The 15,000-nt window shown below is 33.2% G+C and overlaps 1 protein-coding gene across 2 annotated transcripts in view; it reads left to right on the plus strand.

Moving 5' to 3' along the window:
* The window catches only part of LOC106883806 (uncharacterized), a 74,299-nt gene that overhangs the window by 30,494 nt on the left and 28,805 nt on the right, over positions 1–15,000 (plus strand). The window contains exons 2-3 of one of the 2 annotated variants that reach the window (XM_052973263.2): positions 1,960–1,995; positions 2,177–2,328. In XM_052973263.2, the coding sequence (XP_052829223.1) occupies positions 1,960–1,995; positions 2,177–2,328 (188 nt within the window). The remainder of the gene's footprint in view (positions 1–1,959; positions 1,996–2,176; positions 2,329–15,000) is intronic. The other variant, XM_052973264.2, reaches the window with a different exon arrangement.

Here is a 15,000-nt window from a genome sequence, read left to right on the forward strand (position 1 = left end):
TGGTCCCAACTGTTTTTAGTCTCCATAAGCACTTCTTATAACTACTGTTTTGCTATGTTAATGCTTGGAATAAATGAAGAGTAGAATTTTCTTCATGTGATACCATAGAATATATTTTTCACTTAAAACTTTGAAGTTATGATATAAGTTTTATGCAAATGAATAATTTATGTAGCTTTTTGAGATATGAGAAATAGAGTGGCAGTCACTTGCACAAACCCGTCACCAAAAGTATTTCGGATTTACGATCGCAGAAAGTTGCTGTCGTAAGAGATTTAACAATTGACAACCACTTGGTTTGGAAAGTAACAAATAAAGCGTTATTTGAGTCGCTCGAAAGGGATATTGGGTGTTTTAAGCAATTCCACATGTAAGCATAAACCGTTTGGAAACAATGAATAATAGTTCACTTGATAAAGTATTAAAAAGAAAAAAATTCTGCTGATGACTAAAGACAAATTTTATTACGTTGCTTTTTATTCTAATTGTCACAAGCAGTTCATTTGTTACTTATTATATTTCATTATAGAAGTTAGAAGAAATCATTATTATTAGTAGAAAACAAAAATGGCAGCGAGCTGGCAGAGTCGTTACTACGCCAGGCAAAATGCTTAGCAGTATTTTGTCCGTCGCTACATTTTGAGTTCAAATTCCGACGACGCCGACTTTGTCATTCCTCCTTTCGAGATCGATAAAATAAGTACCAGTGAAACACTGGAGTCTTTGTAATCTACTTATCCCCTCCCCAAAAATTGTTGGGCTTGTGTCAAAATTTGAAAATATTATTAGAAAAGAAATCTTTATAGAAGTTAGAGAGAATGTGTAAAGAAGTTAGAGAGAAGTTATTAGAATGTGTAAAATATTTATCTATCGATAGCACAGTTTATCTCAGAATTTGGTTTACTGGATTGTCTCCTGGTTTTACACGTAAACTTCAATGACGAGCGCAGATGGATTCAACAAAGATGGGAGGTTAGATGTTGACTCAACAGGTCGAACACATGGAAGATATAGGCTTAGCACGACCATTGCAGTCCGATGAAATCTATATTTGTTTTTGCTATGACCCTCACCGGAATTTACAGAAATGCAGGAACAAACAGGGTTGCGAATAAAAAAAAAACAGGAAAAATGGCATACTTCCGTACAACAGTTCTTATATAAACTGCTGCATATTGGCCATCAAAATTGTTTATACAGAACAGTCAATTCCAACTAGTTGTTTGACTACTTTGCTCCATATGGTTGACTAAGTCTACGAAGGAGTGCTGAAAAGTTCCTGGCTTTAAGGGTATCGCGAAAGGCCTGGTTACAAACCTAACCTTCCCAGTTCTTTTACAGGGCTTAGAAAAACTGAAAGACTACTGTAATATGTGTGTGAATTTGAGAGGGGAATATGTCGAATGAAATCATAATTAATTGATCCTGACGTATTTTCTTTTACCCAAAGCCAGGAACTTCTCAGCACCCCATCATATATGATGACAACTAAAAGTAACATCAACAAAACTGAATTATAGATTGGTTATGGTCGAGGTAGATATTATTTTATTGTTCTTTCATGGAAAAAGCTTTATCAAAATTACCATATCTAGAGTTTCTAGTGTTTAAGATACTTTTTCAGGTCTTTCATGGAACATTGAATTATTCATTTTTGATATTTTTCTTTTGTTCTGGTCATGTCTTTGTCGTCATAGTCCTTACCTCAAAACACAGATATATTATAACGGAGTTCTCTAATGAATGCAATTTTCAAGCCTCAGTTATTTCTGTATTTATTGGGCTTGTTTCTGTATTTATCAGAACTATAGAGATCTAATCTACCTCCAATATAATGATTTTGGTTCAATGCTGGTGACTCAATCCGGTGTTTTACTACAGAAACTACAGAACCACCTTCGTCGTTGCTAATCGTTGTGTTCGGTACATTTCCTCAAACTTCTATATTTCTACTTTCAGCTTTTTTCATGTCCTGCACTGAAGTTACTTCGCAAGGTAAGCTCTTGTTTTTTGCTTCTTTTGCTATTTGTTTCTATTTCCAAATAACTATGTGGCGCTTCGTTGTTTTAACTGTTTGCTCTTTTTTCCTTTAGAGGGGGATGGGGTGGTCACATTCCGTTTTTATATGCTCACTTTTTTTTGTGTATCTATTCTATTTTTAATTTGGCTTTTTCAGTAGAACCTTGTGACAGTTACACGGAAATAGACGCTTCATCAAGACGTATTACAGAGGATTATGATACTCACTGCGACAATACGCTATCAGAAAAATGGTACCGCTTTATCATTGGTAAACAGTCAGCCATTATTCCAACTCAGTGCATTAAGGTAAAAAAACAATTTTTTTCTTATTTATTTTATGCATTAGCTCGAGTCGTTAAAACGCTACACAAGAGATCACCCTCACACAAACTAGGCCCGTAGTTGGCATGACATGTAACAGTTTTAAGTTGAACTACAATTCTCACTCTTCTTCAGAATTTTCAGAAGGTGAAATCAAAGATCTTTAACTAACTACATCCACGAACTAAAAATCAAATCCATACTTTGTAACCAGCAGGGGAAAATTCTACCTAGTACTAGACTGAATTCCCAAAAGTGAAAACCATGCAACAAGTGCACGAAAGATAGATCGAAAGTCATATTCTATAGACACCTCACAGAAAAGAGCTACTGAAAAGACTACCACCTGCATGCACAGAACCTATAGGAATATGAAATTTCAATTTTTCTTGTTCACTAAACGGAAGCACTCATCTATACCACTTCTGCCCTCCCCTAAAGACATACTCTCTTTCATATCTGATTTTGCTGATCTTTCTTTCTTCCACTGAATCACTTTTCCTTTCCTTTCTTGTGTCTACACTACTTATTTCCTATTTACAGTCACTTCTACTCACATACTAGCCCAACATGTACCTACACACACACACAAACACGCACACACATACACACAAACACATATATACATACATGCATACATACATACATACATACATACATACATACATACATACATAAATACATACATACATACATAGATACATGCATCCATCCATCCATACATACATACATACATACATACATACATACATACATACATACATACATATATATATGTATATAACTTACTTGGAAATGGATGCGTGGCGTTCAATCATATAATATAAATAATATTTAAATATATTTGCATACATACATACATATATGGACATACATATATATGTATATACACATGCATATATGGACACAGGACACCACTGAACGTAGAAAACATGAAATACGGAAACAACATAAAACACGAAATACGAAAACATGGAATACGAACTTTTTTCGAACAACGAAAGAAACAAATGGAAAACAAGACAAGCAACATGAAAAAACGAGCCTTCATCAGTTGTCGGCTGTTTTTCTACTTCGTATTTCGAGCATACGAAGTAGAAAAATAACCGACAACTGATGAAGGGCCGTTTTTCCATGTTGCTTGTCTTGTTTTCCATTTGTTTCTTTCGTGTTCGAAAAAAGGTCCTATTCCATGTTTTCGTATTGTTTACGTTCTTTGGTGTCCTGTGCCCATATATGCATGTGCACAGGACACCATATATATGTATGCACATATACGCAGGCACATATATGTATGCATATGATTTATATATTTTTTATATTATATATATATATATATATATATATATATATACACACACGCACACGCATATATATATATATGTATGTATATATATGTGTATATGTATATGTATATATATATATATATATAAATTCAATAATAGGACGAATTCTTTTACAAGAATTTATCAAGTAGCTAGCGCGAAAAAACCTCATAAGGGAAAAAATCCATCATTTATTCCCGAAATATATATTAATATTTATATAAGGGCACTACTATACAATAATGCCTCACGCTATGAGGGACACTAAGGTCAGACTACCATAAAAAAGCACATTTTTACCGAACGCGAGGAAATGCAACTCTCAAAGCCAACCCCTTAAAAACAGACTAAATTATTATTAGGGATAAAAATCCAAATTTACAGGCAAAAATTCAATTAAATTAAATTTATTAAAAATTTGAATTAAATTAAGTTTCACAGTATAAAATATAACTATATAGTTTTAGCGAAAAGAATCAAGGTTCATGAACTCATCAATGAAAATCCACTGTCACATATAGAAAAATTAATAAGTAAAAGTGCAATAAATAAGTATAATATAATACAAAGTAAATATCATAAGATAATGATAATAAAACGACTACGCGTGTTTCATAACCAAATTTTCAAATAGAAAAAATATTTACATCGATTAAAACTATCGAAAATCAATTCTATTCAAAAATATAGCTAATCTTCAGGTCAAAATAAAACAATAATAGTAATAAAAGAATGTATATATCAACTAACAATAAATAACAAATGAATGTATATAAAATGCTTATATTAAGATAGAAAAATATTATTTAAAATATCAAAATTATAAACGTTCCATAATTAACTTTACGTTTATTATAATATAAACTAACAGGAATATTATGTGCAAAAAAACTCATTTTAATGAATCTGAATCTTTCGTTTAAAATACAATTTAAACGAAGTTTTAGGTTAAAATAATAAAAATTGAAGTAACACTTATCTAAATGATGCAATAGTTTAAACTAAAAGATTTTAGACTAAAACGTTTATTAGAAAATATTGCGTAAAGAAAAAGAATAGAATAAATAGATATAAAAACATGAACGAAAATTTTATTATGAATGAAAGATTAAACTTTATATAACTTAAACCATAATAAAACAATTAACTATATTGCACAATCAAAGAAATTAAATAAAAAGACTACCCATTTATCCCATAAAACAAAAAGAAATATTAAACAGTATTAATGGAAAAAATTCAACCCTAATCTAATCGAAGTCTTGGTTTAGGCTAAGATGATAAACTTACTACTATTAATTTAGTGTTAAAAAAGGTATCGACTAAAATTATCATTAAAAATCAATTGAATTAATATAAAAATACATATTTTTTTCAAACAATGATATAAAATCATTAGAGTAAGGGAATAATCAATTAGTTAATTAATTAATTATTGGATTCTTACAGCTGTTTCTGAGATATCCTAAGTGATAGGTTAGTCCCAAGTGACTGGGTAGTCCGTTAACAGAGATAAGGCGAGTATGTATGAAAGTTCTAGACAGGGACTTCAAAGTTTATATACATACATATATATATACTCGCCTTGTCTCTGTTGACGGACTACCCAGTCACTTGGGACTAACCTATCACTTAGGATATCTCAGAAACAGCTGTAAGAATCCAATAATTAATTAATTAATTACTCCTTTACTCTTATTAAATATTCTAAATGACTTGAGATACTCGTCCTGCCTTGGTCTTTGTTGTCCTTTTTCTTCTAATATATATATATATGTATGTATGTATGTATGTATGTATGTGTGTGTGTGTGTATAAACACCACGTGCTATATGGTCAAAATACCACCGAGGGGAATATAATGACGAAGTGCATATATAGAATTTATATATATATATATATATATATATATATATATATATATATATATATATATATATATATATATATATATATATATATATATAAGGATAAGACCGTTATTTAAAAGAACGACCATATCAAGTGGCCAGCGTAGGAAGTAAAAGCTTATATTGTAATACTTGTTATCAAAATTCAACCATGGTGGTGTCTCTTAGATACCTTTAATTATAATTTCAATAATGATTATTATGTATATATGTATGTATATGAATATGTGTGTGTGTGTGTGTGTATAGATAGATAGATAGATAGATAGATAGATAGATAGATAGATAGATAGATAGATAGATAGATAGATAGATAGATATATGTATTATATATACATATATGTATGCATGTATGTATGTATGAATGTATATATGTATGTATGTATGTATGTATGCATATGCTATAGTTAATAGAGCAAACAGTAAACGGTTGTCATTGCAGACTAATTAACCCTGCAAAATCAGAAATTGGTATAATTATTAAGAAAATTCTTTTTAAGAATTAATCCTAAAGTTAGATAGGCAACTAATTTAGTACAATGGTCCAATAGTATAGAAGTTGTTAAATGGGTTAAAGTAATTAAAAATAAGAATAAAGCCAGATTTATACAATTCGATATTGTATATTTCTATGCAGGCGATTATACAGAGATTAGCGAACAAGATAAGGATATAATCCTCCACGCTAGAAAGACCTTACACTTACTCTTTAGCGAGAACGCAGAGTGAGTCAAGACAGCAGATACAGAGAGTTCTTTCGATGTGAGCATGGGGTCATATGATGGAGCAGACATATGCGATCTCATTGAAATATTCCTGCTCGACACGTTAGGAAAAGCCTTTCCTGGTGTATATTTAGCTATTTATAGGGACGATGCTCTAGCTTTAACTAAGAATTCCAATGGACCAGCGCAAGATCGTTTAAGGAAGGATATTATCCAACTTATGAAAACATTCGATCTTAAGATAACGATTGATGCCAACCTGACGGTTGTCAATTTCATAGACGTATCTCTATATTTGCAAGAGAATATTTACAAACCCAATAGAAAGCCTAACGATAGACTTAATTATATTAATGTAGATTCCTGACACCACCACCCACCACCCATAGTGTTTAAGAATTTAGTTAAGAATATTAGTAAGAGGATTTCTAGCCTCTCCTCCAATATAAACATTTTTAATAATGTTTCCCCCTATATAACAATGCCCTCAAAATGGATTTAAAAAAGAAATAGGTTACACCCCTACTATTAGACCAGAAATAAAGAAAATGAGACGTAGACGTAGGAAAATTATCTGGTTCACATCCCCTTACTCCCCGAAGTGACCTTTAATATAGGTAAATATTTCTTGTCACTTTAGAAAGACATTTTCCAATACATCACAAATATAGAAAAAGCTCTTTGATAGGCACAACCTCAGAATTAGCTTTAGTTCCACCCCAAATTTTAAAAGCATAATCATGCACAATACAACACAACACCACGAAGCCAGCTGTTTCTGCAGGAATAAAGACTTGTGCCCACTAAATAGAGCTTGTATGACCGAGGCCATTATTTATGAAGCTACTGCAAATTCTGTCAACACTAATAATACAGTTTCATCCAAGTGATATATGGGTCTCATAGAGGGAAGTTTTGAAGCAAGATTTAACAATCACACCTTGAGATACTGGAATAAACGAAAGACTACTAAATTATCCAGTTATATATGGTTTTTAAAAGAACAAGGTATCAACTAGAGTATTTACTGGAAGATCTTAGCCAAGTGTAACCCTTATACCAACGGTAGAGGCAAGTACGGCCTTTGTAACATGGAAAGATGGCTCATTAGGAAAAGTTCCTTATACCACACTACATGCTTAATTTCAAGAACTGAACTCTTTCGATCATGCCCACATGTCACAAAATACTTGTTGCGATTTTGAGCCCCCAAAAGCAACGGCTAGAGTCACATTTCTACTATGTTCCTGCACAAACTTTTCCATACGTTTTAACTCCCATTAATTTCTAATTTATATTTGTTGCTGTATTATATTTTTTACATATATTAATATATTCTTTTCCTGTTTACATGTGTGTGTGTATGTAAGTAAATGTATGTATATATTTTATATGTATGTGTGTGTGTATATAAGTGTGTGCGTGTATGTATGCATATGAGTGTAGGACTGTGTCCATGCATATGTGCGATTTTCATGTAAGTACATCCGTATATGTTTATATATGTATATGTTTGTGTGAGTCTGCGTATACAAGTTTCGTGTGCGTGTGTACGTATGTAGACGTTGTGAATGCAGGTGTTTTATGTCCTCGTAACTTTTCTATATATTTTTATCTTTTCTTCTTCTCTTTTTCCATCAACTAGAGTTACTTCCCTTGTATTTAACGGTTTTTCATAACGTCTGTTGCCATTAATATCCGACGAGAATGTACAGTAGCTCTTCGCTCCGACATTCGAAACTCTGAGTATTAATAATGACAATCGTTTACTATTTGCCCTATTAATTATAGCATATAAAATAATCCTCTATTTCTACAAATATCGAGGTCTTTGATTTGTTTGGACTTCTTAAAAAAGAAAAGAAAATTGGAAAAGTCATAGAAGTATAGTTTGGGGAATGTTTAATAATTTTGTTACAGTGATTTAAAATATAACCGATTTTGATGTGTCCACCTTATCAAATATTAGAAAGAATTTTAAAGAGAAGAAAAATATACACACACACACACACACACACACACACACACACGCGCGCACACACACACACACACACACACACACACACACACACACACACACGCGCGCACACACACACACACACACGCACATACATATATATATATATATAAAGTAACAAACTAAGGAAGAAAATTCCTTCGAAGGGGTGTGTAAAACATCCAATTCACTGCTACGTCAGTTGAATACCACATAAATATGGGTATAATTCAAATTACAAACAATATATTAAATAGAGAGATATAATTAACAATCGAATAATTTATTTATATTTATCTATAATATTATAATATAACATAATATATTATGCATTTACAACATGAGATAGCATAAAAAAACATATTTAAAAAACCACCAGAAAAGCCAACAATTTGTTTCGACTTATAAACATTCTTTGATATATAAACAATTCAATTCTCTTTATAAGCCTCATCAGAGCCAACGGTTTGAGGATAGACCAAATTCCTCTCACATGGAATTTCGTCTATCTTCAAACCACTGGCTCTGATGAGGCTTATATAAGGGAATTGAATTGTTTATATATCAAAAAATGTATGTAAGTCGAAACAAATTGTTGGCTTTCTTTGGTTTTTTTAATAATTATGTTATATTATAATATAAATAAATTATTGGATTGTTAAATGTATCTGTCTATTTAATTTAATGTTTATATGTATGTATGTATATATATATATATAGTTCAAAAACACAATAACAAAAAAACAAAAAAACAACAAAGTGAGGACGTGATATGGATAGTATTATTGGACGCTCAGGAAAGGAAAGAGAGAGTGTATGACGTTTCGGGCGTAGCCCTTCGTCGGAAAGATGGAAAGTTCGGAGAATGGAAGAACGGAGAAAGAGGAAAATGGTACCGATGCCCACGAGGTTACATGATGAAAAGACCGGAAGAGGAGGTGGTGGGGGAAAAGTTCTTTCTAAGATAGGAGAGTGAAAAAGGGAGATGAATATCGGTGCGCGTGCGAAAGTCTGCGAGTGTGTGTATATATATATATATATATATATATATATATATATATATATATATATATATCAAAACATAAAGAAGAAAAGTATTGAGAATTTTTCTATGGCTAAAATTAAGAAAGTATTCGCATTTCGTTTTAGAAACATGATACAGACATACTGAAGTGAAAGTTAGAAAAAATGTATATGCATTCATGAATTTGTGTTACAAGGTTCCTTGTGTGAAACCGTGTGTTGAAACAACTATCACTGTATTTCAGGACGGTCATTTTTTTTTTTTTTTAAATAAACACGCATTATATACTCATTCTTCACTCGTTTACTACTGTTCTTATTCTAACTCATGTCCACTGTCCGAAAATCTTTCGTCACACATTTGTGACCTCTTCAGTGACACTTTTTGTCTCGAGTATGCTCTAGCTACGCTTAGTCCATTCTGTTCTTCTATGATATAAATTAAAGTAAATTAATCTTTCATATCAGTTCAGCAATTCATGTCTTTCTTACAAAAATCACATGGTACAAGTGTTTTGTTTCCATCTAGATGCATGCATACATGCATACGTACATACAGAAAAACAGACAAACAAATAGACAGTGTAACCAGTGGAGTTTTCATCTGACTTACCATAGTTTGTATTCTTGTCTATTCGAGAAAGATTTTATTATTGTTAAGATGGTTTCTATGGAATTCACTATCATTTTATATGATGTAAACTGCATTTCGCATTGTATTTCATTCTCGTATTGTATATTACAAAGGAAAATAAAAGCCTGTAATATTATCACCATCATCATCATCATCATCATCATCATCATCATCATCATCATCATCATCATTATTATTATTATTATTATTATTATTATTATAATTATTATTATTATTATTATTATTATTATTATTAAGGTGGCGAACTGGCAGAATCGTTAGTGCGCTGAACGAAATGCTTAGCGGTATTTCGCCCGTCGCTTCGTCCTGAGTTCAAATTCCGCCGAGGTCGATTTTGCCTTCCATCCTTTCGCAGTCAATAAATTAAGTAATCGACTGTCCCCGCCCCACAAAATCCAGGCCTTGTGCCTATAGTAGAAAGGATTATTATTATCATTATTATAATTATTATTATTGTTCAGTAGTTTTAGTTTTATAACGTGCTTTCACTTCACTACCGAGAGCAGCTCTGTGCGCCTTGGGTATGTGCTGCGGTTTGCTGTGGTGCTCTTATGGTTACTGAATTGAAAGTGTTTTGCGTAGGATGTGTGCAGTGCCCAGTAGTGCAATTTTCTGTATGTTATATATATTTGTAAGTCCTGGTGTTTTTGTTATGTATTTGTCTGAATATTTTTTTATTATACCTAAGGCACCTACTATAATAGGAATCGTTTCTGTTTTTAGATTCCACATTCGAGTTACCTCTATTTCCAGGACTTTGTATTTTGAAAGTTTTTCCATTTCTTTTAGAGAGACGTTGTCATCTGCTGGTATTGATACATCAATTAGAAAGCATTTTTTTCTTCATGATCTTTGACAACTATATCTGGTCTATTTGCCTTAATTTCTCTATCTGTGTGTATTGGCATATCCCAGAGTATGGTTGCTTTCTCGTTTTCTGTGACCTTTTCTGTGTTGGCATAGCTTCCTGTGTATATAGGTCCCAGCTCTGTCGTGTCTGTGAATATATTCCTTCTTAGCCAGGACTGGGCAGCCAGAGATGATATGATTTATTGTTTCTTGTCCATCTCCACATATTCTACAGTTACTTGTTATGTTTCTTTTCATTATATGTATTTGGTAATTTCTGGTGGGGAGGCTTTGGTCTTGTGCAGCAATTAAAAATCCTTCAGTCTCTGCTTTGAGTCCAGAGCTTCTCAACCATTGCTGGGATTTTTCTCTGTCTATTTCTTTTGCATTTAGTTTAGCCCAGTATTTACCATGTAGGGGCTTTTCTTGCCATCGTTTTATCATGGTCCGTTGCTGTTCTAGTTCTAGTTTGGATTTCATTTGTTTTATAGCTTTTGTTGTTTCTTCTTCTTCTTCTTCTTCGTATTTGTTAGGTAGTATGATTTCTTGTTTGTATTTGTCAGCTTCCTTAAATACTGAAAACAGTTTTTTGTTATGCTCGTGTTTTGTGGCTATTTGTATTAGTTTTCCTTGCTTCTGGAGTAGGTATTTTTGCAGTCTTATGGTGGTTATTTTATAATAGCTTTCCAGCTGTATAAGACCCCTGCCACCTTCTGTGCGTTGTATATATAGCCTTTCTATGTCAGATTTTGAGTGGTGCATCCTATATCCTGTCATTATTTTTCTTGTTTTCCTGTCTATTTTAGATAGTTCGTTTAGTGTCCAGTTAAGGATGCTGTAGCTGTAGCTTATAACTGGGACAGCTAAAGTGTTGATACCCATTATCTTGTTTTTAGCATTGAGCTCTGTTTTAGTGTTGATCTAACTCGTCTATAGTATTCTTTCTTTATTTTTTCTTTCATTTGTGTATGTTGTATCCTATCTAGTTCATTGACTCCTAAATATTTGTATGGTTGGCTTTATCTAGTGTTATATTTTCCTCTTTCCAGGGTTGCTTTGGCACATTTTTCTAATCCGAATTTCATATCTATTTCCTTGGTAAAGTCATGTACTGTCTGTAGTAGTGTTTCTAGCTCTTTGTCATTTTTGGCGTATAATTTTAGGTCATCCATGTGTATAAAAGGTGGCTGACTGTTTTCCCGTAGCATTTGTAACCGCACCCAGTTCTATTTAGCAATTCAGTTAAAGGTGTGAGTGCCAGGCAGAACAGGAGTGGAGAGAGCGTGTCTCCCTGGAATATTCCTCTTCTAATGGGGATGGCTTTCGTTTTCACAAGTCCCTCTTTTGTTTAGAGCTGTAGCACTGTCTGCCATTTGTTCATTGAGTGTCTTATATATTTTATAATAATTGGTGCCACCTTGTTTATGGCTAGTGTTTCCAGAATCCACGTGTGGGGAACACTGTCGAAAGCCTTTTGGTAGTCCATCCAGGCCATACTGAGGCCTTTCTTCTTTCTGCGGCTGTCTTCAGTTATGGCTTTATTGATCAATAATTGATCTTTACAGCCGTATGAGCCCTTGCAGCATCCCTTCTGCTCTTCTGGAAACAGGTTGTTATTTTCCAGGTGCTTACTTAATCTCTGCGATATTATTGCAGTAAAGGCTTTGTAGATCGTAGGGAGACAGGTTATAGGTCTATAGTCTTGTGGTTTCTCCGTTTCCGTGGATTTGGGAATTAAGATGGTTTTTCCCCTTTCGTGAGCCATTCAGGCATTGTCTCTGGCTCTGCTAGTATGTTATTAAAGATTTCTGCCAGCTTTTTATGCATTCCTGGCAGGTGTTTTAACCAGAAATTGGGGATCTTGTCGTGTCCAGGTGCCTTCCAGTTGCTTAGTCTTTGCAGTGTCTGGGTGACCTCTTCAGTTGTTATAGGGGTCCAGAGTTGCTCAGGTGCTAAGTTCGTTGTTTTAATGGTCCTTTTCTGAGGTTGTTGCTTCACCGACCATATTTGTTTCCAGAATTCTTCCAGTTCTTCTGCTGTTGGTGCTGCTGCAGTAATGTCTATTTTATTTTTACCCAGTTCTTGGTAGAGTTTTTTGGTGTTTCATTTGAACTGTTTGTTTTGTTCAAAGAAACGTTGGCGTTTCTCATACCGGCGGATCCTTTGTGCTTTGGCAAGGATATTTTGCTTTAGTTTTTCTTTTGCCTCAGGTAAGTCTTTTTCTGTAATGCTGTATTTGTACAGTATTTTTGTTTTCTTCTTGTTACTCAGTTGTGTTGATTGTCTACTAATTTCGTTGAGAATCGATAAATCTTTTCTCTTTTTTTTAATTTTGTTCTGAATATTATTTATCCACAAGGTCTGTTTGGGTGGTAAAATTCCTGTTCGGATGGGTTTGAGTGAGTATCCTGCTTCTTTTGTGGTTGCAGTGGCTGCCGCATATATTATGTCATTTAGCTCAGTGATATTGCCAGTTGTTTCTGTGGTTGTTAGTTCCGTGACGGCCAGGTTTATGCTATTTATTATTGATGTTGTTTTATTGTCTATTTTGATTTTTGGGAGATATAATCTGTGGTCCATTCTAAGATCTGTGGTTTTCAGTTCTTTGGTTATTCTCATTTTCATAGTATCGTAATTATTAGGTTTCCCTTCGTTATTCCCAGGCTTTAGATTTGTTTTGCCTTCCTTTTCATTCATATGTTTGTCTGTGGTGTTCTGGATTGGTGCTTTTTGTACACTATTATACATCTCTACGGTCTGGGTTTGTTGTTTTTTGCTTACTTCGTTTTTGCCGGAAATGTTACGTTTGTCCTCGTGTTTTACTATCTCAGTGTTTATATTATTATTTGGTATTGCTGTGTGACTACTATCTAGATTTTCCTGATGTATTTTTCCTTTCAATTGTTCTATTTCTATTTCTGATAATTGTTTTGCTTTTAGAATATATCTTCTTATGTTAGCTAGTTTGTTATGGTTCATTGTTTTATCGAGGTCTTTATTTACGTTATTTTTCTTCCATATTTTATATGTATGCGTTGTTGCGTTTTCGTTTTTTGGGTAGAGCACTGCTGTGAAATAAGCGTGTAGGATCGAAAGGTATTCCTTACGTGTCCATTTATGCCGTTTTGGTTTTGTTTGCGGGATATGAGGAACAACGTCCGGCCCTTTATTTTGACGGTCATCGTTTTCGTAGGGTACCGGTTCGTTCATTTCTGTTGTCAGATTGTTTTCCACGTTCAGATCTTCGTACTTTTTGCGTAACAAGCTTACAGTACGCACTTCTCGGTTGTTATACTTGGGTGGAATAATACCGGTGTTATTTAATCTGTTTGTAATTTTTTTGTACATGGTGTTTTGGGGTTCGGAGATGGTCTGATTTTGATGTAACACGTGTGTTTACGATCGCTGTGCGGGTAGTGGAGGTATCAAGTTAAAATACATCATTATATTTGGAAAAATAGAAATAAATTTCAATGAGTATTACTTACTCGGATATAGTCCAATCCTTTGTCAGCTATTTTTTTGGCTCCATGTGATGTCTTTATTTCCGATGTTTTTGGATAAATTTTAGAGCAGTGATTTATCGTTCTCACATGTTAAACATCCCCAGTGTAGTCTCTTATTATTATTATTATTATTATTATTATTATTATTATTATTATTATTATTATTATTATTATTATTATTCAGTATTATTTTTATAGTGTGCTTTCACTTCACTACCGAGCGCAGCTCTCTGTGCCTTGGGTATGTGATGTGGTTTGCTGAGATGCTGTTATGGTTACTGTATTGAAAGTGTTTTGCGTAGGATGTGTGCAGTGCCCAGTAGTGCAATTTTCTGTATGTTATATATATTTGTAAGTCCTGGTGTTTTTGTTATGTATTTGTCTGAATATATTTTTTATCATACCTAATGCGCCTACTATGATAGGAATTGTTTCTGTTTTTAGATTCCACATTCGAATTACCTCTATTTCCAGGTCTTTGTATTTTGAAAGGTTTTCCATTTCTTTTAAGGAAACGTTGTCATCTGCTGGTATTGATATATCAATTAGAAAGCATTTATTTTTTCTTCATGATCTTTGACAACTATATCTGGTCTATTTGCCTTAATTTCTCTATCTGTGTGTATTGGCATATCCCAGAGTATGGTTGCTTTCTCGTTTTCTGTGAC

Source organism: Octopus bimaculoides, chromosome 15 (genome assembly GCF_046866305.1).
Source record: "Octopus bimaculoides isolate indiv1 chromosome 15, ASM4686630v1, whole genome shotgun sequence".
NCBI classification, from domain to species: domain Eukaryota; kingdom Metazoa; phylum Mollusca; class Cephalopoda; order Octopoda; family Octopodidae; genus Octopus; species Octopus bimaculoides.